The sequence below is a fragment of the Saccostrea echinata genome, unplaced genomic scaffold (assembly GCF_033153115.1).
Source record: "Saccostrea echinata isolate AGI-Se365-2 ecotype Australia unplaced genomic scaffold, CSIRO_AGI_Sech_v1 ptg000009l, whole genome shotgun sequence".
NCBI lineage: Eukaryota > Metazoa > Mollusca > Bivalvia > Ostreida > Ostreidae > Saccostrea > Saccostrea echinata.
This window is the reverse complement of record NW_026889758.1, coordinates 13763787-13788993: the sequence shown is the minus strand read 5'-3', so window position 1 is coordinate 13788993 and position 25207 is coordinate 13763787. Positions and strand designations below refer to the sequence as shown.

The window sequence follows — 25207 nt, the reverse complement described above, 5'->3', positions numbered from 1 at the left end:
ATAGTTGTAGCCACTTAATTGGTTTAACTATTTCATATTTTTTTGGATTTTTTGGTGCACTACTAAAACCTGTGGCTGCGCAGTCCTGCAGGTATATTGTGCGCTTCATAGCTGCAAACTGCTGCAAGTGTCAATTAAGCTGCATATACCCAGAGATTGTTTTCATTATGAAGATGACATGGACCAGTTTTCAAGTGTTTGCAAGACTTAATTTTTGAGATATTAAGGTTTTTATTTTTAGTGAGTCTCACTTGGCTGCACACAAAACCAAACCCTTAATGACATACTATATTATCAAAGTATCAATGTATTCTACAATTACATGTGTGTACTCTTATTATCGGCTTATACATACAAACTTTTATAAAAGAAAGGAAAATTAACAAAAATACATTCTAATCACAGGTTTTTATTTTCACAAAATGATATAACAATAGACCAAGCATTTTAAAACAAATATTACTTGAATATTTTAAAGAACAAAATCAAGATAAATTCTATAGAAGAATCACAATTATTACAATCAATGTAAATGTAGAGTATAGAACTGTCTAGTTTGGGCTACTGTTGAAAAGTGATATTAACAGGACATTAATTGACAGAGAGCGAAAGTGGAAAATGAACTTGCAAACATACATCATTCACCAATCAAGATATACTTTTAGGATACTCAGTACAGTATGTATGGTCCTGTACAAGTATTTAACATTACAACCCTTGAAAATACTTCATTTAAAATGACTGTATCAATTTTGACATTTTTTCCATTGATTGCTCCAGACAAAATAATGAAGTCATAAAAAGGAGATTATACATGCAAATATGAAATGAATCTAACTGGTGATTAAAAGGAGTGTGATTATGTTTTTCTTTGAAAAGATAAGCCAGAAGTCTCTGACTGGACTGTAGTTCTTCTGGTGTGCCGTAGTAGCTAGCACCTGGACCTGAAAGTTTTTTTTATGTAACATTAACATAATTCTAATCTGTCCTAATGCTTTCTAACTTTTCAAACACGAACAGAATTAAGTATCTTTATGGTCTACTTGTGTACTATGTTTTATTGAAACTGGACCAAGACTCTAGAGGAAGTAGCAGAATATATGTCCATTGGTACATTTGTATTGCAACTGTAAAAAAAAGAAATGTACCTTTCTTCTTTAGTCTGAGATTGATTCAATATTTAGCAAATTTATATATGATCTCTTAGGTATATATAGAAAAAAAATGTTCTTATAGAGGTATATCAATGTATGGAGTTTCCTTTATGGAATCAAAAAAGATGAACTACAAACCAAATGAGAAAAAAAATTGTGAAATTTAGGGACATATGACAGGTCATATTCATGGAGGGGCATAAAGTGTTTACACAGACAATCAGACAGATATCTTAATTACCATTGCATATAAACTCCTTTGGTCTAGACTGGTAGAAACAATTCACAAAATTATCCATACCTGTTTAATAAGTAGCTGGTACCTAGATCTACATTAAATATTCTCTAGTACATGTATATACTTTTTAGATGAAGTTCCTGAGAAAATTAATAATTTCTTACAAGAAGTTTCATGTGTTCATAAATATAAATTTACACATAAACTGTTTAAAGATATGAATACCGAATAATTTACAGCATCCTGCATGTTGTGTTTGTCTGAAACCCTAGCTGTCCAGAGGTAATGAACCTTATTGTTTTACAGTTTTGGTAAGATAGCATTACTTTTCTTTTTTGGTATCATTTTCTTATCCTACCACATTTATCACATATTTCCTCTCGGTAGGTATCCATGTGAGTAACAGCAAAGTGATTCTATGCAAATGTACTGATAAAAATGCATAAGAGATGTATCCATTATGCAGAGAAAGTTTAAATTAATTTTCTTATTGTCGTGGATACTAAGTATGTATATTATACATGACACATTATATCCAGTACACATTACGACATCATAGTTCTCAACTACTGGAGGTAATAAATTAAAACACATCAACAAAACAGTTCAGCACAAAGGCATGTCCTATTCTATTTAACATAAATAATGTATAATGCTAAGAAGAATATTCTGAAGATTAATGAAATTGCTGCACAGATCCTATACAATTTCTCATTTGACCAGAATCTGAGGAAACTTACATTAGACTGTGCATTTTTCCTCATTTCAACTCAAAACTTTATACAAATAATAACTAAACAAATAAACTGTCAATATTTGTGCAGCAATATACTGCTTCTAATTATACCTTGTTTCTGTAAAATTAAATTAGGGTATGCCCTTGCGTCGAAGCTTTTTTGTTGATGTTCTTTCTATCCTTGTGTAGTAAAGAACAATGGTGTCATAATATGACATCATAATGTGCACTGGCTATAACATGCTGTGGGTACCAAATATGTATTAGGCATTATTAAGTTTTAGTATTCTTTGTATAAAAAGGTACAGCCCATATGTGTTTTCATTAGTTCATTTGCATAGAAATGCCTATACCTAGCCTTAACTCACAGCTCATGAGTGATTTATTGAATGTATTGATTTTAAAACAATGTAAAAGACAAAAATGTATATAAGGAGGAAAAAAGCACCTTCAAATAACAAAGTTGTGTGTGTGTGTGTGTGTTTTGTTTGTCGTTATACCATAACACATTTAACTTTGCTATTTCTCCCAAAATTTACAAGTTAAATTTTCTTGTCAGAGAATATACACAATGTATACCATATGGGTAAGTAGCACCATTGTCAAAATGAGACAAAGTTAACATACAGAACACTGATCAATCACAATTTATATGGTATAACAATTATCATATCATTTCTTCCATTAACAAAATCAAATGTTCTCCATAAACTCATTATAGGTGAATGTACAGTTCTCTTATGCAGACACAAAGTGCAAGTGTTAAAAAAAAGAAAAAGGGGCAATATATTCATCATACAAAAACTATACAAGCAAATATGTACAAAGATTTATAACAATAACAAGTTCTTTGAAAAGTTTTCCCATCTTTTCTTTATCACACATATATATTACATAGGTGTATATTTAAGAAAAGGGAAGTAACTTGTGAAAGCAAATGAGACAATATTAAAATCTATTTGAATGAGTTCCGAATCCCTATAACCAGCTAATTACCTGATGGCAAAAGCATGTTAGGATTCTCAGAATGATAAATACCATGTCTTACCATTGCTTATATGAGCACATTAATTTGGCACAGAAAATGACAAAAAAAATTAGACTCCAACTTTCAATAGCACATCAAAATAAAATTAAATGTTTAGAAGAATATTGGAATTAATACATCTTTTACAAACCAATCAGTGAATTTGTGATTTTCTTTCTGCTTCCAGCAATGTACATGTAATTGTTTGTACATGAGACAAAGCAGCACCAAGTATTGCAAACAGGTTCTGTTGAAAAGTATGTTTTTTATCAAACTGTCTTATAAAAGAATCTCCCAGACAAAAATGGTTTGCAATGACAGAAATTTGATGGATGTAAATCTTGGAAATGTTTGATTTATACAGTACATGTATCAACTTGCAATGTCTCTGAATTAATGTTGAATTATACCGGAATGTACCCTACACGACCGGTAATATCGGAAAAACATTATGCTAGAAATTGGCACCTGCCATAATTTTCAATCATAAAAACTCCTCCTCTGTCAATTTAACACCCCCTCCAAGCGGGAAGTTAAGAGATTGTGCAAAGTTCTTCCTGACGGTTGTTACACATCGACGAATTGGAGCAATTCCGTCACCTTTCTCTTCATCAAAACTGGATGACTTCACTCGCAAACCTATATATAGTACATAAAATCATTATATCATGTATAAAATCAAAAAAATGTAATAAAATAAAACCTTTTTTCAGTCTGGGATTTCATTTGAATATTGTGAAATTATGATTTTGTTAAAAATTTTGATGAGAAAGAATGAATCTAAGTAATGGCCATTATCCCAATCATCAGTCGAAAACTAACATGAGAATTTCTCTGTACATTATCCATAATAATGTAAATCACATTAACATTTCAATGAGATGTCACTAACTAAACAAACAACCTCTAACCCATGCAATAAAGAACATGATTAATAAAAACAATCTGGAGAATTTACTAACATTTTAAAATCTTTTGAATTGCTTCAAATTTTTAGATTGTTAATCAGAAATTGAATTTCTGAGAGGAAAGGTAACTAGTGTTCCAAGGAATGCATGTGTCACCTGCTTTGTAGCTTTATTAAAGATGTAAATAAAACAGTGGTCAGCTATTTATTAATAGATCATGCCTTTGCCTGGAAAGAAATAAAAAAACATCCACGGATAGCATAAGACTGCAATCTGACAAAGAAAATATAATTCCCCAATCCTCAAATGAATAATTAAATTGAAATTATAAGAAATAATAATTTATTATTTCTTTGATATGTGTTTTCAACAACCATCTGAAAGAGATTTCAGTCAGTCTTTACTGCAATCAACAGTCTACACAATCCATTGTGGAATACTGATCCTGATATATTTTCATATTTGTGTGATAACTGAATATCATACAGTTTCAAAGTAAAGTATCATGAGCTCATAAACATGTTTAAATTATGCTAATTATCAAAATCCTGCCTCTCAAAATTCAAAAGACATTAGTAAAATTAAACTATTCCGAGTATTTTTTGCAAAGTAGGTCAAAGGTCAAGGTCAAGTGGACTGTAATGTTGGTATTTTTCATGTTTTATGACAAACAGTGCATATATGCTAAATAGCATAGACTTACCTCTTAAATGTGAAAAATATACTGTATATCGGCCCTACACAATGTTTTGAAAATAGGTCAAAGGTCAAGGGTCAACAAGTCTGTGACCATGGTAATTTACAAAAGCCAAAATGCCAAGCAACATATGTGCAAAATATCAAATCCATACGTCTTACAGTTCTCAAGATAAAAAATGTGACAGATGGACAGACAGCTAGACAGACAGACAGACACTGGATAAAGTGATCCCTAAGTGTCACTCTGCTCTGCTGGTGACAAAAAAAAAAACAGTCCAGACCACAGCTTACCTTAGTCTCGGATACCGTGAATCACCTTTATCATATGATAAATACACGATGAATTAAAACTTATAAACTTTTACACCATTAACAACTATGCTGGCAAAATACAGAAATCACTTATTGTGAAAAAAAATAATTCAAGTTGGTAAATTTGTACTTGCTTTGAAAATTATACTTCACATTTTAATGTAAATAAATGTAAATTATGAAATGTCTTAAATTTATTGTCTGATACCAGCACAATAGGAAGTGTGTAAGTCATTCAGATTAGTGTTGATTACAGCTAGGGAGAACATATACAGAACACTTAACTAGGTCTGGGAATCTCTGAAAACATGTTTGTCTAAGGTTGTTAAAGTTAACAAATGTGTCCTTTTAGAATGACCGTTAAATAACCTGAGATTTCTACGACTACTACCGGTACTCTAAAATAACAATACAAAGGACTGGCTACCTAAATTGTTTTATACCTTAAACATATAAAACATAGAATTCACCATAGTCAATGCTATAAGATTCTGAAATATAAAGTACAATAAGTGTACCTATCAACATTTGTTTCCATTTGGCAATTTTTTTCACTGCGAAGAGATCTGTTTATACCAACAAATCATATTCCCTGAATTTAATCTAAAAGCAGCAGTGCTTCATGATTTTTTCTTCAAAGCATATTTTGCTTCAAGCAAAAGAAAAATCAAAGTACTTACAAGTTGAGAAATCAAAACGAAGCACTCACTGCTTGAGAAATCAAATAAAGTACTTACTGCTAGAGAAATCAACCAAAACACTGCTCAAGTAATAAAATGGTACTCACTGCTCAAAAAAGTAAAAAGTACTTACTATTTGAGCGTGCTTTTTTCACTTTATTGGTTTTGGCTCTTCTTTGTAATGTTTTTCGAGCATGGATGGAGTTTTTCACAATCATAGGCTTGTCTTCATCTATTTTTGCTTCCATAGCAAGTCCCTCAAAGAAATCTGTTTCCACAGAAATCAAGCAATTTTTAAAATAGTCTTTAAGCAAGAATATATTTCTTAAAAAATACACGTAATAACACAGTGTACTATTTTTAAATTTTCTGACCAATGTTCTTTAACTAAGATAAATATGAGTCTACTGTGCTGTGATGCAAAAAAATTATGTTTAAACACACTCACAACTTCCTGAGGCCCAAGGGCCACAATGCTCACCTGAATTACTTTGGCCCTGTTGTTCTTCACCAAATCCCCCCCCCCCTTTGTAATACTTATTGTGGCCCCACCCTACCCCCAGGGGCTATGATTTCAACAATTTAGAATCTACACTATCCCAAGATGCTTCCACATAAGTTTCAGCTTTTCTGGCCCAGTGGTTCATTAGAAGAAGATATTTAAAACTTTTTCCTTTATATTTAAATGTAATGCTTTGATTCCTTATTGTGGCCGTTTCCTACCCTCTGGGTCCATGATTTCATAAATTTAAAATCTACACAACCCCGAGATGCTTCCACATAAGTTTCTGCTTTTCTAGCCCAGTGGTTCTTTAGTATAAGATTTTCAAAGATTTTGCCTATATATTAAAATGTAAAACTTTGATTCCCTATTGTGGCCCCACCCTACCCCCGGGGGCCATGATTTCAACAATTTAGAATCTATACTACCCCAAGATGCTTCCACATAAGTTTCACTTTTTCTGTTCCATTGGTTCTATAGAAGAGGATTTTCAAAGATTTTGCCTATATATTAAAATGTAAAACTTTGATTCCCTATTGTGGCCCCACCCTACCCCCGGGGGCCATGATTTCAAGAATTTAGAATCTGCACTACCCCAGGATACTTCCACATAAGTTTCAGCTTTTCTGGCCCAGTGGTTCTTGAGAAGAAGATTTTTAACGATTTTTCCTATATAATTCAACTTAAAACTTTGATTCCCTATTGTGGCCCCAACCTACCTCTGGAGGCCATGATTTGAATAATTTAAAATCTACACTAAACCAGAAAGGCTTCACATAAGTTTCAGCTTTTCTGGCCCAGTGGTTCTTGAGAAGAAGATTTTTAACTAATTCAACTTAAAACTTTGATTCCCTATTGTGGCCCCACCCTACCCCCGGAGGCCATGATTTGAATAATTTAAAATCTACATTAAACCAGAAAGCTTCCACATAAGTTTCAGCTCTTCTGGCCCAGTGGTTATTGACAAGAAGATTTTTTAATGACCCCACCCTTTTTTTTGTCTTTCTTGATTATCTCCCCTTGTCAGGGGGGTTGGCCCTTCATTTTAACAATTTAAACTCCCCTTTACCTAAGGATGCTCTGCACCAACTTTGGTTAAAATTGGCTCCATGGTTCTTGAGAAGAAGTTGAAAATGTGAAAAGTTTACAGACGGACAGACAGCTAGACAAACAGACAGCTAGACAGACGGATGGACGACAGACAACGGGTGATCAGAAAAGCTCACTTGATCTTTCAGCTCAGGTGAGCTAAAAAAAACTATTTCTCATATCCATCATATATAACATTAAATTGTCTCTATTTATAGATCTATAAAGTGCCAATCTCACCTTTTAATTTTTTGACATTAATAACCATTTCCTGATGAACATCTTCCTTGATTATTTTAGTCTGAGAATCCACTGCGACACCGAGCTTCCTCAACGACTCTTCTGCTTCCTTGAGTTTTCTCTCGGCATCCATTCTGGCCATCACTTCTTCCTGTTACAAAAATGACAGAAAATCTTTTATGGGGTCTAAATTCTTTATAAATTATTGTTTTTTTTTCACTTCTTTTTTTCTATCTCATGAACAATTTAGGTTCATCTTATTTTCTTCTTTTTTTATTTGAAATTAAAAATAATCTACTTTAAATTTTATTTTTTATTTGAAATTAAAAAATAATATGTTTAAAAAAAAAAAACAAAGTTCTTCACTATTTAAAATATTGTGCCCTCACCACACCCCTCAACATGTTGTATTATAGCAAGTGAACTACAAACATATTTCACAATGAACTATGATATTTAATAACCTACCTTAAGTTCAGCCTCTGTCATCTCCTTCTGAGCTCTAAGATCCTAACAAAAAAAAATAATTGTGATATCCTAGAATATTTCTCTTTGTATATTACTGTACAGAACAGATTTTACAAAATATCCTCCATTTCTAATAGGGCTGGGACAATGCAACTTTTTCTATTTCGATACGCATCACAATATTTGAGCCACGATATGATATGTATCACGATATGTTGAATTGGTTATAAAATCTATTTTTTGTATTTAAATGAACAAAACATTTCTTCACAAATAAGAATAATTTATTGAAAGAAGTAGTATATCTGTTATAAAACAAAATTATTTTACACAAGTGGTGTTAATTATTATGTATTTCATATTTATATTCCTATTTATTTTATATATTAAACCCAAAATATTAAGTAAACAAAGAAAAACATAAGTCAGAATTTTTTTTGGTGATATTTCGATATTTCTTCATACTTATCGATATGCATATCGTCTTTGCACAGAATCGATATTATCAATATCTCAGTGTATCGTCCCAGCCCTAATTTCTAACCAATTTTTATTTATAATATCAAATATGCAATCACTTAACTTTTAAAACATTTACAGTACTGTAAAATCACAAATTTTTGTGGGGTAAAATTTTCCTGGTTTGAGGAAAATTTATTGGTAAAAAGGATTTGATGCGATTGAAGCATTGTTGAGTTGTAAGATAGCTGAAATTTTTCATTTCATGGAGGACATGAATTCACTGGTCTCTTGACTCTTCATACCATGAAAACAATGAAAATTAAACCCCAAGTAATAATGAAAATTAAACCCCACGTAATAATGAAAATTAAACCCCACGTAATAATGAAAATTAAACCCCACGTAATAATGAAAATTAAACCCCATGTAATAATGAAAATTAAACCCCACGTAATAATGAAAATTAAACCCCACCTAATAATGAAAATTAAACCCCACGTAATAATGAAAATTAAAACCCACGTAATAATGAAAATTAAACCCCACGTAATAATGAAAATTAAAACCCATGTAATAATGAAAATTAAACCCCACGTAATAATGAAAATTAAACCCCACGTAATAATGAAAATTAAAACCCACGTAATAATGAAAATTAAACCCCACGTAATAATGAAAATTAAACCCCACGTAATAATGAAAATTAAAACCCACGTAATAATGAAAATTAAACCCCATGTAATAATGAAAATTAAAACCCATGTAATAATGAAAATTAAACCCCACGTAATAATGAAAATTAAAACCCACGTAATAATGAAAATTAAAACCCAAGTAACAATGAAAATTAAACCCCAGGTAGTAAGTGATTTCACAGTATGTCTTACTGAAGTGGTTTAATGCAAGCATCAAAAGGCTTCCTGTGATTAGCAATCACAAGTAAGCTGTATATATACCACCAGTGATTGATATCACATGTGATCATGTGACAGATAATGTTTGATTTGATACCTTGATGGTCTCATTCAGTTCTTGGGCTTGCTCATTAAACTGCTGCTTTTCTTCCTCTAATAACAGGGCTTTGTCTTCATTTTCTTTTAACCTGAAGTACACAGATATACATCTACTGTACACATTGTAAACCAGCTTCATAGAGATCATATTAACACTGATTAACTGTTTATTATCAAGTGAAGTCAATACAGTCCTGCCTTAATTTCACAATTTTGATAAAGGCACACTTTCTCAACTTAATTATTCACTTGGTTTATCTGCTAAATACCCAGGAGCAGAGAAGAAGATTTTGAAAGTGATATTGCAATTTCATTATATGATCAACAGAAAACTCCCTAATACCAGAACCCTTGACCAAGGAACCCAGGAATTTCACAATTTTGGAAGATGCAACTTTGCTCATAATAACCATGCACTTAGTTTGTTTGCTTAATACCCAGGAACAAAGAAGATGAAATACTAGTAATGCATTTTCACTATATAATGAAAAGAGCCCTGTCCTAAAGCCAGAACCCTAGGTGCAAAACTGTAGCTGTCTGGTTGAGAAAATTGGGACAGACAAACCAGAGAGCTGTAGATCCATGCTTTGAAAAAATATTTGATTTACGGTGCCACTTTGTAGTAGCTCAATTCAGGTATCATTTCTTTTATTATATGCATTAATTCATTCTCTAAAAGCATGGTATTAAGCATATACATGTATGTTACTCATAATCTCATTACACCAGAGCCCCTGACCTAGGTGCCATGAAATTTATTTTTTTTGAAGAAGCACCCTTGCCAATCATAATTTTACACTTATTTTGTCTGCTGAATATGGAATGGGGGGAACTTTTTAAAGATTTTATGCATTTTCAGTATATGATCAATAGAACCCTACCAGGACTCAATCCTGGGGCCATGAATTTCAAAATTTTGTTGGGGGTTTCAATGCTTATTACTGTATTATACATGCCTTAAGTTTGTTAAAGAAGAATATTTTTAAAGATTGCATTTACTTTGATGGTTTTGGCCCCACCCCTCAGACTCAAGGGGGACAGAGACCATGAAATTCACAATTTTTGCTCTCCTTTGCCCATACAATTTTTGCTCCCCTTTGCCCATAGGTGCTATAATCCAAAATTGATTGAAATTGGTTTAGCAGTTCCCGAGAAGGAGCTGAAAATGAACATGAAAAGCACACGTCATGAAAGACGATGACAGACAAAACAGAGAGTGACTAAGGAGACCTTAAAATTAGACACAGCTGAATAACTCTCATCCATGTTTATCTTTGTATGAAGTTTATATAAAATATCTTTGTTTCTTTAAAACTGAGCTAAATGAAAAGTGAGGTCAAGGTCATAGGACATGTTAACATAAAAATTATGAAACCATGCAATTGCTCTTACCAAAATGCATCTTTGTATGAAGTTTGATAAAAGTATCTTGAATAGCTTGAATGGCAGTGCAAAAAAAACCAACTGTATATAATAAACTACAGATGTCACAATGCAGTTTTATCTGTTCTGAGAGGTGAAATTTCATGTTTTTACATAATTCTGAAGAATACTACTTGAATTGCTAGATCGTAGAGCAAATCTTATCAGAGTGTTTAAATTCATGTTACGCAGTGAACTTGATTGACTGTAGCTGCAGATTTGTAGTTCATTGTTCTGAAACAAGTTTGGATGGATGACAGTAGAGCTACATTTTCATGCACTCAAAAAGTCTCTGGCTGTCCATTCAAATTTTTCAGACCAGTGAGCAACAGATCTGCAGCTACATGTATTTGTAAGTACACAAGTGTATCATTCCATTTATAAATCTAATTGTGCTATATTATAGGTTTTTTAAGTGTGGCATAAGGCTCATCAGGTTTGCTTTCAATCTTAATATTAGTGTTATACTGTAAATGACTACCTGGCATTACATTCACTGGTTATAGAAAATAAATCTAAGAATATTACCTTTTCTCTGTTTCAGCTTTCTCAGTTTGAAGGATACTCATTTTGTTTTCGATTTTCCTCAATTGCTCCTCCATGCTTTGTAAAGTCTGGTTCTGGTTTTCTTGTTCTTCCAAATTACTTATTATTTTGTGCTTCTCTTTGGCCAAAATCTGATTAAAAATATTGTGAATGATACTGTACATTCCTTAATGTGTATGAAAAAAACTTACATTTGCATAAAACTTCAATGCATTTCTTTCAATAAATCTTCAATCTGACCTCAGTTTAACCTTCATTTCCATTACATAAATAATGAAATTAACATAGTAAGAAGAAGGCATGAAAGAAATAGTACATGTAATGTGCTCTGACCAAAGTAATAATTCATTACTCAGACTTAACAACCACTTATCCTCTGCTGCATTGATTCATTTACTGACTTTGTTAAAAAAAACAAAAAAAATATTCCTTTAAATAAAGAACTTCTGTCTCACTCACTTTGTTTCTACTTTCAGTACTGAATATTCTTAAAAACTTTCATGAACTGATTCATATATTTCCTTAAAAACAAAACAGACTTCTTTAATTTAACACAGGAATTAATAAGCGAAAAATGAACGGTTCATGCCATTTCATGTGTTCATGAATTGTGACATTTCAACTCAAATCCTTCAAAAAAACACAGAATCTACTGTCTCATTACCTTTGTAACAAAATGCATCTCAGACATCAATGGTTTAATTGTTTAAAGATTTTTATTTTTCATGGCAATATTGTCTTTATTTGGCAAAAAATATACTGGTACTTCAGATTGGCCCCTTTGGGTTCACTCCTAGTGAAGGGGAAGTATTTCTAATTAAATTGAAGTTTGTATCTGTGTTTGGAGTGACCTACATATTTCTATGTATGTCAGAATGCACTTTCGAATGACCCAAATACAAAGTCATCCAAACACTTAGCATTTAACCTCCCCCCTCCCCTTTCGCACTTTAAGTTTACTTCTATGTTTCAACTTGGAAATGACACTTTTTTTCTTAGTTTCTTTGTGAAGGACATGGAATGTCTGACTCTTACATTTAATTCAGATCACTTTTTCAAAAAACAGTCACATTTTTCACTTGTCTGTACATGTAATGTTTTGTTGTTGTTATTAGCTTATTTTTTCCTTATTATTTTTATTTTTTGTATTAAAATGAGATTTAAGAAATATTGGGCTGAACCTGTAAATTTTCCTGCTGCTGGGAAATCGTTGATGAGAGTTCTTCCCTATCTTTCTCCACATCCTGCATGTATTGGTTAGTTTCCTCTAGTTCCCTAATATCAAAAGGAAGAATTTTTCAACAAAGCAGTGACTAATTATTTACAGGATATAAACAGAACAGAATTGTGTTTCTATACACAGGTGCTCTCGCAAAATTGCTATTCATGTAGCTGGTACATCCATTGTATCCTTATATATCAATGTCAAACATCCTGTGACATACAATACTTGAAATATACTGGTAACTAAATGTAAATCATCTTGACTACTTACTGTGTGTGTATGTTCTCTTTCCTGGAACATTTCCATGGAAACACTTACTTTTTTACTTGTTCAAATTCCTCCATTAATTCTGTCTGGTATTTTTCCATCTTCTCTTTTTCTTTTTCTAGCTCTTGATTAACCCTTGCAAGTTCCTATAATACAGATTATTTTAATAACCCCTCTTTCACTATATATATATTAGGGATGGCAACGAATATTCGAACATTCGAATATTCATTCGATGAGTTGATATTCGAATATGAATTTAAGATTCGAATATTCGGTGTTTTTCAGATTTCATAAAAAGAAGAACTGTGGTTAATAAATTTTGATTAGAACCGTGCTGGAATTATCCCTGTTTAATTTTCTAGCGATCAATTTCGATCGCCTGATTTCTTTCAATACTTTCTTATCTTATAGATATACTAAATTACATTTATTTTTGTTTTGAGTAAGGTGTTAAAGAACTGCACAATAATACTTTATGTATAATACAAAACGTACTTTCATAGTTTTTATTAGTTAGATACGATCGGATGTAGAATCGAGGACAAAATGAAAACCTTCTTAGAATGTCTAAAAGACGTGAAGAGTATACTTAATCAAAATAAATTTAATTGATCATTGAATGAATGTCCAATAGAACTAGTCTTTAATTAATATTGTAAAGGGCTCAATTTCAGAATAAATGTGTAAATTACTTGATTATCTCGGGTTGTACATAATCCTGAATTTTATATTCATTATTGGGGAATTAGTTAATTACCTAAGAAAATTGTCTATGGAAATATTTGTTTATATTTTAAAAACATTGTATCAAAGGTTATAATCATACATATATCTATTATTAGACAGATAATTGTAATTTATTACACGTATTGAAATCTGAACAGTATACCATTACGAATATATCCCACAGTTGGAGCTACTATAAAATATAAATACACATGTTTCATTTGCTAAAATTATATTTTTCTACATTTAAATCAATTAATTATTTCAAACATTGACAAATATCAAATGGAATTTCTTATTGAACAACTGCAAAAGTCTTCATACAATTTTACTTCCAATATAAGTACATGTATACCTACGCTAAACCTTCCACGAGAGTAGGATGATACATACTTAAAATAAAAGATTTTATTTATTTTATCGTATATTCGAATATATTCGAATACTTTCATTGAATATTCGAATATGAATTATTGACAAAATTGACATCCCTAATATATATATATATTTATTACATTTTCAACAGTGAAATACTGTGATTTATTTATTGAATAAAAGTGATATTCTCTCACAGTGTGAAAGGATACCAAAATGATATTCTCTCACGGTGTGAAAGGATATCAAAGTAAGTAAAAAATAATTTCTGGCCTGTCATAGATAGAGATAGTAACTAAGCATCTTGATTGAGCTAAAACTGCAAATTTTTTCCCAAATATGTTGCTAAAATCCATGCTATGTAATGTTTTCAATCACAATAGCTAAGCTATGACGTCTCAACCGCTCAATTATGACGTCAAGCCTATCGCACTGTGTTAAGAAAAGACAGAAGCAAAGGGAAAATCAAAGAAAATGTAATAAACAGAAAATTCAATGTTTTGTAGATGAATATGGAATTTATTTCACTCGTGAGACAGGATTTTTTTGATATTTTCACTCATGCTTCGCACTCGTGAAAATATCAAAAAATCCTGTCCCACTCGTGAAATAAATTCCATATTCATCTACAAAACATTGAATATCCTCTTTTTATATATATATATATATATATATATATATATATATATATATATATATATATATATATATATATATATATATATATATATATATATATAGGTTTGATAATAATATCATGAAAAGTTTCTTTGAAGTTGAACTAAACACAAAATTAAGAAAAGTTAGGTCAATTATGTATAAATAAAAAAAAAAGGTCAAGGTAAACAAATATTGATGTAGTTGAATAACAGAAGGATGAAAGGAAAACAGACATGACAATCACTATATGCCACGACCACACTCATGGCGAGGCATAACAAAAGTAAACGTTTGTTTGTAAAAGGCAGTATCATACAAAATTCTAATTAGGGATGGGTATCGCCAAAAATCTTGTATTGTGATATATCACGATTTCCCCCCAAAATATCATGAAAATATTGTGATATTTTTACATGAATTTTTATGAATATGCATGTTGCTATTCTCGAAACATAAATGTTTACATAGTTTATTTAATTCCTTCATATTTATTAAAACATTTCACCTAATCTCTAAAACTTTTAACATTTGTGATATATTTACCCCTGATACTTACAGTAAGCAGTTAACTTTGAGTTGAGGAAAAAATAATAGCGGACATGATTGCACATATTAACATTAAAAAAAGAACAATAATGTTAAAGTACCTATTCTCATGTCTGTTTTGTTTTTATTCAATTCAGCAAGGCAACAAATGACACTCATCCTGATGTAAATCATCACTTCCATTACACATTCACGAACCCGACACTCACAAGCGGGATACTATATCCCCTCCAACTTTGTTATGAGAGGATAACTATAGCCATTGTGAGCACTGAGCTTAAAAAATGATACCCCTTTCTCCCATATGAGTTTAATGGCCAAAAGTAACAGATGAACGTATGGAAGTGTAATGGACAGAACCCCCTCATTTTTCAATTGGTGGTGGTGGTGGTGGGGGGAGGTTTACAATGACATGTAGATAGAGTACCTCATATTTCTCTTTCTCGTCTGATAATGCCATCACTTCTGACTGCAGCTGGTCTGAAATTTAAAACGGATATGGATTACTCCATCCAAGTAACCTCTTAAATAGCATGTCTGACATTGTCTTGTACAGATATCCTTGGTGTCAATTCAAGGTTACATATGTATAAAATAGCTGGTAACTTACCAAAGTAATCCTGCCTTTGTTTGGCCATTTGAAGTCCCTGTTCTTCTAACTGGTGAATCATCTCATCAGCAAGCTTAGAACTCTTCCAGTTTCTACAGGAAAAAACATCAATCTATCATAAAACAATTTATTCTGTTAAAAAATGCTTGTGTCATACATGTCAAAACTTGGTCTATTTCAGTGGGATTCACTTGTATGTAACTTGGGAAGTCACTGTCATAGAAATTAATCCTACTGAAACATGACATTGAAGGAAATGGATACAAAATTAATATGCTCATAATATTCTTCAAAAATCAGTTGGATACTGTACAAAATTGTTTCAAATGTCTTAAAAAGTCAGATACTATTATTTCCATTTGATTTTAATGACTACCTACACATACAACTAATTCTCGATGCAATAATGCAATATTAATGCACTTATATTACAATAAGCATATCTTTGCTCTGACTAAATGCAGTCACTATAGTTATTTTATCAAACTTATAAAGCCATTGTATGTATAATTCAGTAAAATTTGTCTAATCTGGACACCACTGGTTCCATAGAACTTGGCCAGATTAAACAACATTTCAGATTAGACAACATTTCAGATTAGACATTTTAAACAATTGAATTTACTTAAAGTGAATTAAATGTTACATCGCATTAGACAAGACTTCGAATACACAACATCCAAATTAGACAAGTTTCACTGTACATGTATAAAAAAACAGTAGAAATGTTACTATGTGAGTACTAAGTAAAGATTGACACTACTTTAAGTCACTTAGGTAGTGAGTATACAAACATGCGTTTGGATTTCTTTAACATATCAATCCATTTGTCTCGCTCAAAGCTGCTGTCAGCTGCCAACAGAAGTTTGCCCTTTAATGAACAAATAATAAAAAACAACATAATTAATAATATAAACAAATAATAAACAACATAACCAAATACAAATAGTAATATTTCTATGATAAAAAAAAATTACAAATATCCAAAACAAGAAAAAGCAAGTTGTATAAAAGCATATATGAAATAGCAGTATAAACCACTGTGTTTACTATAAATATTAGCAAAGGAGGGTGAACATTCTCTCAACAAAGGGAAGATAACTGACACTCTAAAACAGGGACACACTCTTTAATTATCATTTTCTCTTCTTTTTTTTTTTTAGAAAATGCTACAGATGTGATCCACACATCTATTGACTAAGTTTCATGCAAGTATAAACCCCATGCAGACAAATATCTATAAATTCCCCCTCAAAACTATATTCACAGCATTAGATACACATATGTTTACAAATAGCCTGAAACTTTCCAAAGAGTTAAAATGAAGTAGAAAAAATCAAAAGCCCATAAACCCAGTATATGGTATCCCAATAGGGCCATTTCCAAAAGTGCAACAGTGCGTTAGGAACAATCCATTGGCATGTTCTGCACAACTTGCTGTCATGCTTGCTATCACCGACATGCCATCATGCTAACACAACTTTACATAATATGCCATAGTGATAATACAAAACACGCCGTAATGCTTATGGAACTATATACAACATGCTGTCCAGCTTAAATTTAGCAACGGATTAAGTAAAGTTGCGTTAGCCCGATGTCATGTTGTATTTAGTTGCATCAGTGTGACTGTGTGTTTTGTGTTAGCCTGACAGCATGTTAAGCATGACAGCGTGTTTTCTGTTAGCGTGATGTCATGTTGTGGAAAGTTGAGTTAGCGTGACGGCGTGTAGTGTACAACAGTGCAGTAATGTTACTAACACACCTATGCACTTTTGTAAATAGCCCTATCAGCACACCAAACGTGTTCCCCTTTGGTATCTTTATGAAGCACTGATAATTTAAAACACACTGCTTTATACGAACTTTAAAGCACTTTAGCATAAACACTGAGGCAACTTAATTAGCCTAAAAGTTTAACAAGAGGCCCAGGGGCCACATCGCTCACCTGAGCACTATGGCTAGGAAAAAGCAGAAATCAGTTCAGTCTTGAAAGGTTGAAAAGTTTAAATATAAAAGTGGTTGGGGGGGGGGGGGGGGGGTATGAATTGAACAAATTTGAATCTACACTATCTGAGGATGCTTCCATATAAATATGACCAATCATGGCTTTGCTGTTCTTGAGAAGAAGATTTTTAAAGATTTTTCCTATATATTCCTATGTAAAACTTTGATCGCCCATTGTGGACCCACCCGACCCCCGGGGGTCATGATTTGAACAAACTTGAATCTACACTACCTGAGGATGCTACCATATAAATATGACCAATCATGGCTTTTCTGTTCTTGAGAAGAAGATTTTTAAAGATTTTTCCTATATATTCCTATGTAAAACTTTGATCGCCCATTGTGGCCCCACCCGACCCCCGGGGGTCATGATTTGAACAAACTTGAATCTACACTATCTGAGGATGCTACCATATAAATATGACCAATCATGGCTTTTCTGTTCTTGAGAAGAAGATTTTTAAAGATTTTTCATATATATTCCTATGTAAAACTTTGATCGCCTGTTGTGGCCCCATCCGACCCCTGGGGGTCATGATTTGAACAAACTTGAATCTACACTATCTGAGGATGCTACCATATAAATATGACCAATCATGGCTTTGCTGTTCTTGAGAAGAAGATTTTTAAAGATTTTTCCTATATATTCCTATGTAAAACTTTGATCGCCCATTGTGGCCCCACCCGACCCCTGGGGGTCATGATTTGAACAAACTTGAATCTACTCTATCTGAGGATGCTTCCATGTAAATATGACCAATCATGGCTTTTCTGTTCTTGAGAAGAAGATTTTTAAAGATTTTTCCTATATATTCCTATGTAAAACTTTGATCGCCCATTGTGGCCCCACCCGACCCCTGGGGTTCATGAGTTGAACAAACTTGAATCTACACTATCTGAGGATGCTACCATATAAATATGACCAATCATGGCTTTGCTGTTCTTGAGAAGAAGATTTTTAAAGATTTTTCCTATATATTCCTATGTAAAACTTTGATCGCCCATTGTGGCCCCACCTGACCCCCAGGGGTCATGATTTGAACAAATTTGAATCTAACTATCTGAGGATGCTTCCACATACGTTTCATATTTTCAAGCACAGTGGTTCTTGAGAAGGAGATTTTTTAATGATGCCATTAATTTTTCACGAATTCTTAATTATCTCCCCTTGGAAGAAGGCGTGGCCCTTCATTTGAACAAACTTGAATCCCCTTCACCCAAGAATACTTTGTGGCAAGTTTGGTTGAAATTGGCCCAGTGGTTCTGGAGAAGAAGTCAAAAATGTGAAAAGTTTACAGACGGACAGACGGACTACAGACAAAATGTGATCAGAAAAGCTCACTTGAGCCTTCAGCTCAGGTGAGCTAAAAATGCTTTATCAATAACATATTCCATATATTAAGATTGTTTTCCAAAAAAAAACTTTGTCTCCTCCAAAAAATAATAACATCAAAGACATCTGATCAGTTTTCCCCCAGAAAATCTTAGAGAACCAAAAAAAAAAGAAAAAAAAACTCTGAAAAGTACTTATGTTAGATCCAAATTAAATAAGCTATTGAAGGATGACAAAATTAAATGATTCATAACAGAATTGAAATGGGAAAAGGGGGAAGCTAAATTTGTATATATAAGTGTTGTATGTAGTTCAAATGGACATACAAAGTGTTGCTGCTCTGAAACTGTTCCATGATAGTGTTTTTATTTTAAAGACAGAAGGTTTAAATTTCATCTCAGGATAATCTAAAGATAACTGTCTATTAAGTGTCTATCTAAAGATATCTGTCTAGTTAGTGTCTGCTACAGTCATCCAGATATATATATATATATTTATATATATATAATTATATATGTATATAATTATTTTAAATTTTACGGGGTCTATTTGCATATAAACATACATTGTTTGTACATGTACTATATATGGGACTTTGATATCAGAAATAATAATAAAAAAAGTAAACTATACACAGTATATTGTTATATATTATAATATGACACAGGAGCTAGTGCAAGGAGAAATGATATGCATCATATGCAAAATATATACTTACATTGACCTTGAGGCAAGAAAAATAAAATCTACATCAATGTATGTCCCTTTGGTTCATATGACTTTTTCTTCAGTATTTTAAAAGTGAAACACATCATGTACCAGTAAATGATTGTTTACTGGGCAGTTTTTCAAGAATGTTTTACTTACATTGGACTAGAACACCCCCTTAATTAATTACCAATATAGGTATTATCAGTCGGTGGAGCATCAATAATGCTTGTTGGACTTTTCTCTGTCCAACATCATTTTCTTAAATGTCTTCTCCTAAAGCCCAAAGACTCTCACTACCTTTTAAATTTATTTATTAAACTATAAAATTTTGCTTTAATTTCTGTCTACATAAAATGTTTCAGAGAATTTAAAGACCAGTACCAGTGATGTCATTGTTGATAATTATCCACATTGTTGTACGAAAAAATAAAATGCACTAGAAATATTTCATTAAGGAGTTCCTGTTTGATATTCATTAAAATAATCTCAAGTAATCCAATACACCTCTCAGAAGATTCTTTATTTCATAGACCTAGTGCTGAATTTTAATACAAAACCTTTTATTTAAGTTTTGATTGGTTGGTATAAATACTTACAGTTATTTCTGCACTCTCTACACAAAAGGCATGGGGCTGTCCATTCTCACTGACCACTTCAATTGAACACTCTCCAAGGGGGATAATTCCCTTTAAAAGAATACAATACACTGCCTTTTTAAATCACTAAACACCTGGTAACATTTGCTTCCACAAGTGAAACAGAGCCTAAATATCTGGTATAAAATTGTCCCATATAAAAGAATTATCACAAACAGAATCATATGTTTGCAGGCAGAAGAATGCATGGTCACCAATCACATATACTGTGGAATCATTTTAACTTGTGTGGGTCAATGTTTGGGCAATCAAAATTTTAATGGTTCATGGGACATATAGTTTTGAGGGTATTTTGTTTGAACAGAAGATTTGCTAAACCATTACAATGACAAAGTAAATTCATTCATGGCGATGTAAATCATGGCCGTAGGAATCAGGGGGGCACGCTGTGCCCCCCCCCCCAAATACTTTTGCAGATAGATTACTATAGTAAACATAGATAATATGTGCTTGTGCCCCCTCAATAAAAACGTCTGATGACCATTTTTTTTTTTTTTTGCTTGTTAAGGAATTTTGGTAGTTGATTTTTTTTTTTTTTGCTTGTCAGGAAATTTTTGGTAGTGCCCCCTCAACTGTCAACTGAAAAATGTATGGCTGTGCCCTCCAAAACTGAAATTGCTTCCTACGGGCCTGTAAATTCATGGGTAAGGGTGACCCATGAAATCCATGAATATTTGTAAAATTTTTATTGATTTGTTTTCCTTTCTGTAGATTTGTACACCTCTTTATCATAAGAAATATTTCATTCAACTTTTCAAATACATATGTTAACAAATATTTGTCATATTACAACATTTATAGTAAATCTATGGCCAGCTTGTTTCAGTTCAAGACCCACTTATGCTTTTTGATATACTAATAATTTCACAGATTTTTGTGCAAAAAAAAAAAAATAATAATGTCCAGTTTCTTTATCACTTCCCCTACCAACTTAATTAAATAAAGTTAAAAATGTCTTTTTTCTTATATTTCAACTGCCTTCCTGCACATACGTAGAGTATAATCTCTTAAAAGATTTGCATACTTCTTCTTGCACTAAAATAACAAGTATCACAGATAAATGTTTGCTTCAAACCACCTAAAAACTGATAAGAATAAGACCAATATCGATACATATAAGTGTCCCCTGCTTGGTTGAGAAATATATCGCTCAATCCCCTACTGTTGACTTCTATCCCTCAGAAAGTGTCAAAATACATACAGCAGTGTTCACTTTAATTTTCAGAGGTATTACAATAAAGAAATATACATATTCATATTTTTTTAAATTAATTTTCCATATACATAAAAATCTAATACACAGTGGAAATCATGCAATCTTTGATTATGCTTTTATAATGCCCCACTTTTGAACCTATATAGGATTTCTTTTCCTTCAAATGGAGGCTGAAATGGTAAATGAAAAAAAAAAACAGATCACATCCTCCTCTTCATGGAGGAAATGTCAACAAATTACATGATATACATTGAAAAGAGTCCAAATAAACATCAAGAGAGGAAGTGGAAATCTTCTTTGTTAGGAATTTAACTAAGGTATGATAAGTTTATAAGACCAATAGCTTTAGTTGTCTGATACCTTTGGGTGAACATTAAGACATTTCCTCTTCTCCAGATCCTTTTTCTCTGTGTCAGGGTAGTACAGCAAAAAACCATCTTTTATCACAAAATACCTGAACAGAGAATAAACAATTATCAGTCAGCTAGATTAAGAGATCAACAAAAGATTAATAACTTCATCCTGAATGTTGGAAGTCCCTTGACTCATTCAATACAAGGAGGAAATACATGGACTTCATTTCACAAAATCTAATTACCCCATATTTCCTTGTTATCTAATATATTTAAAAGTGTGACCATTGGAGCAAGTGCAAATGTATTTTTGCCTCTGTGGATATACCTTTTAAAAATCTCACTTAAATCTGCCTCTTTGTAATGCACATTATATAAAGGAATGTCACATGAAATCATTTCTCATGTTATTTGAGAGGTAAAGGGCTGAGTTTTTAACAGAAGGCCATCATATCAATCATTTTCATGAGAAGCTGAGGCATTTGTTTTCCTCCTTTGAATTATGGAACTGTGGAAGCCAGCTTGTGGCATTCTAGTTAAATTAAAAAAATCTTAGGTGTTCCAGGCATTTTTCACGATTTTGATATTTGACATGCCAGGAAAACGTCAGAACCGTGGCCCCATTGTGAAAAGTGGAAATTTGCTGCCTTCAAATGGAGGCAGAATTCTCAAGTCGATTTTCGATACATGTGAACTGAATTAAATGTCTAACTCACATCCTATCATCAGGGTACAACAGTACAATGCTTCTAGTACTTACCTATATTGCTTTTATTGTTCCTTTGTAATATAAAGTGTCAGGTGAAAACATTTTATAAAACAGTCGAGGTTTGTTTTGATTTCGTGCATTTTGAAATCTCATGAGACCTGTATCGAAATGTTAAGTGATATTTTCTTTTATTATACTTCCATGTAAATTTAAAGTTGAATCTGATTCATCGAGAAACATTTGTTAACTAGAAATATGTCCATAGGACATGAATGCCCCGCCGAGGGTATATTAGTAATGCAACATTTTAACACAAATTGAGAAAAGTGAGGTCAAGGTCAAAGGAAAGGTAAAGGTCAAAAAACATTGATGCAGTTGAATAGCTCTCATCGGTATGTATCAGCATATGAAGTTTGACACTAATTTAAGAAAAGTGAGGTCAAGGTCAGAGGAAAGGTCAAGGTCAAAAAATGTTGATGCAGTTGAAAAGGTTACATCAGTATGTATAAGCATATGAAGTTTGATGAAAATATTATGAATGGTTTCTTTAAAAATGAGCTAAACACTAATTTAAGAAAAGTGAGGTCAAGGTCAAAGAAAAGGTCAAGGTCAAAATATATTGATGCAGTTGAATAGCTCTTATCGGTATGTATCAGCATATGAAGTTTGACACTAATTTAAGAAAAGTGAGGTCAAGGTCAGAGGAAAGGTCAAGGTCAAAAAATGTTGATGCAGTTGAAAAGGTTACATCAGTATGTATCAGGATATGAAGTTTGTTAAAAATATCTTGAATGGTTTCATTAAAACTGAGCTTAACTCTAATTTAAGGAAAGTGAGGTCAAGGTCAAAAGAAAAGTCAAGGTCAAAAAATGTTGATGCAGTTGAATAGCTTACATCAGTATGTATCAACATATGAAGTTTGATTACACTTTCTTGAATGGTATCTTTAAAACTGAGCTAAACACTAATTTAAGAAAAGTGAGGTCAAGGTCAAAAGAAAGGTCAAGGTCAAAAAATGTTGATGCAGTTGAATAGCTTACGTCAGTAGGTATCAACATATGAAGTTTCATTACACTATCTTGAATGGTATCTTTAAAACTGAGCTAAACACTAATTTAAGAAAAGTGAGGTCAAGGTCAAAGGAAAGGTCAAGGTCAAAAAATGTTGATGCTGTTGCATAGCCCTCATCAATATCTATCAGCATATGAAGTTTGATAAAAATATCTTGGATAGTTTCTTTGAAACTGAGCTTTGAACAGAGCTAAACGCAAAGTGTGACGGAAGGACAGACGGAAGGACAGAAGGACGGAAGGACGGAAGGACGGAAGACGGACATGACAAACACTATATGCCCCGGCCATATTCATGGCGGGGCATAAAAAACACTATTACCCGCTGAATGATGAAGCCACGCCCTCCAACAAAGCAACAGTCAACATTGCTTGACGACAGGTGTTATTCCAAAAAATATTGACTGCGCAGAATTTATGCGCGCAAGGTTCACTGTAATATGTATTTGTACCATAGGACTGGCGGTAAATTTATATTTTGCTTTGATGTTGCTGTAGTGTATTTGCCAGAAGAATCACAGTTTTTTTTAAGTCACGCCCACCTTTTGACATCAAGCCATACTGTGACAAGACCTTGACTGATGAATGAATGATGTCAATTTCCAGACCTGGCTGATCGATGAATGAATTAAGTCAACATTTTTAATTTCAAAAATACTAACATTAGCTTGTCGATGTTAGCTTCATAAATGTTTCTGTATGTTTTCTCCGCGTATCCTTAATCAGTAAATGATACGTCCTATCTCGAGTTCTCGTCAATCTCTTTCCCGTCTCCAAATACAAATAGCAATTTCACATCAGAAGTCCCCGCATTTTTTTTTTACTTCCAATACCATTTCAAACTTTCATTAAAATGTCAAAAATCATTTCATTTTTTTCAGCAGGCTGATTGCCATATAGAAAAAGTTCAATGGCGATGTTTCCCATACCCCCCCCCCCCCCTTTTAAAAAAAAACGATCTAGAAAGATAAATTTTCTTTCAGACTTCATGACTTGAATATAAAAGCCTACAATCTACAATGAAGCCTACAATCGCTACCCCTGTACCTGTTCCTGACAAAGATCATGTTTTCTGCGTCTTCAACATTCCAAAGGTACAATATCTTCACAGGTACCAATTCTGAATCTTTTATCAACAAATTAGGTAGCAGTGACGCAGCTAAATATGATCCTTGCAGATGGAGACAGCTTATATATACGGACCGTGGCTTGACACCTCGTAGTAGGCGGTGCTGATTATCAAC

General features: G+C 32.5%; 1 protein-coding gene across 2 annotated transcripts in view; it reads right to left on the bottom strand.

The window, feature by feature from the left end:
* Window positions 1-406: 406 nt before the first annotated feature.
* Window positions 407-25207, bottom strand: part of LOC133181808 (pleckstrin homology domain-containing family D member 1-like) — a 29141-nt gene continuing 4340 nt past the window's right edge. The window contains exons 2-15 of one of the 2 annotated variants that reach the window (XM_061316417.1): window positions 22192-22285; window positions 20556-20645; window positions 16703-16779; window positions 15909-16000; window positions 15726-15778; window positions 13040-13134; window positions 12678-12771; window positions 11479-11627; window positions 9527-9617; window positions 8054-8095; window positions 7586-7736; window positions 5888-6022; window positions 5518-5565; window positions 3655-3794 (exon numbers count right to left, since the gene is read on the bottom strand). In XM_061316417.1, coding sequence (XP_061172401.1) covers window positions 5519-5565; window positions 5888-6022; window positions 7586-7736; window positions 8054-8095; window positions 9527-9617; window positions 11479-11627; window positions 12678-12771; window positions 13040-13134; window positions 15726-15778; window positions 15909-16000; window positions 16703-16779; window positions 20556-20645; window positions 22192-22285 — 1210 coding nt within the window. In that variant the 3' untranslated portion in view covers window positions 3655-3794; window position 5518. Of the gene's footprint in view, window positions 3795-5517; window positions 5566-5887; window positions 6023-7585; window positions 7737-8053; window positions 8096-9526; window positions 9618-11478; window positions 11628-12677; window positions 12772-13039; window positions 13135-15725; window positions 15779-15908; window positions 16001-16702; window positions 16780-20555; window positions 20646-22191; window positions 22286-25207 lie in introns of both variants that reach the window. The other variant, XM_061316416.1, reaches the window with a different exon arrangement.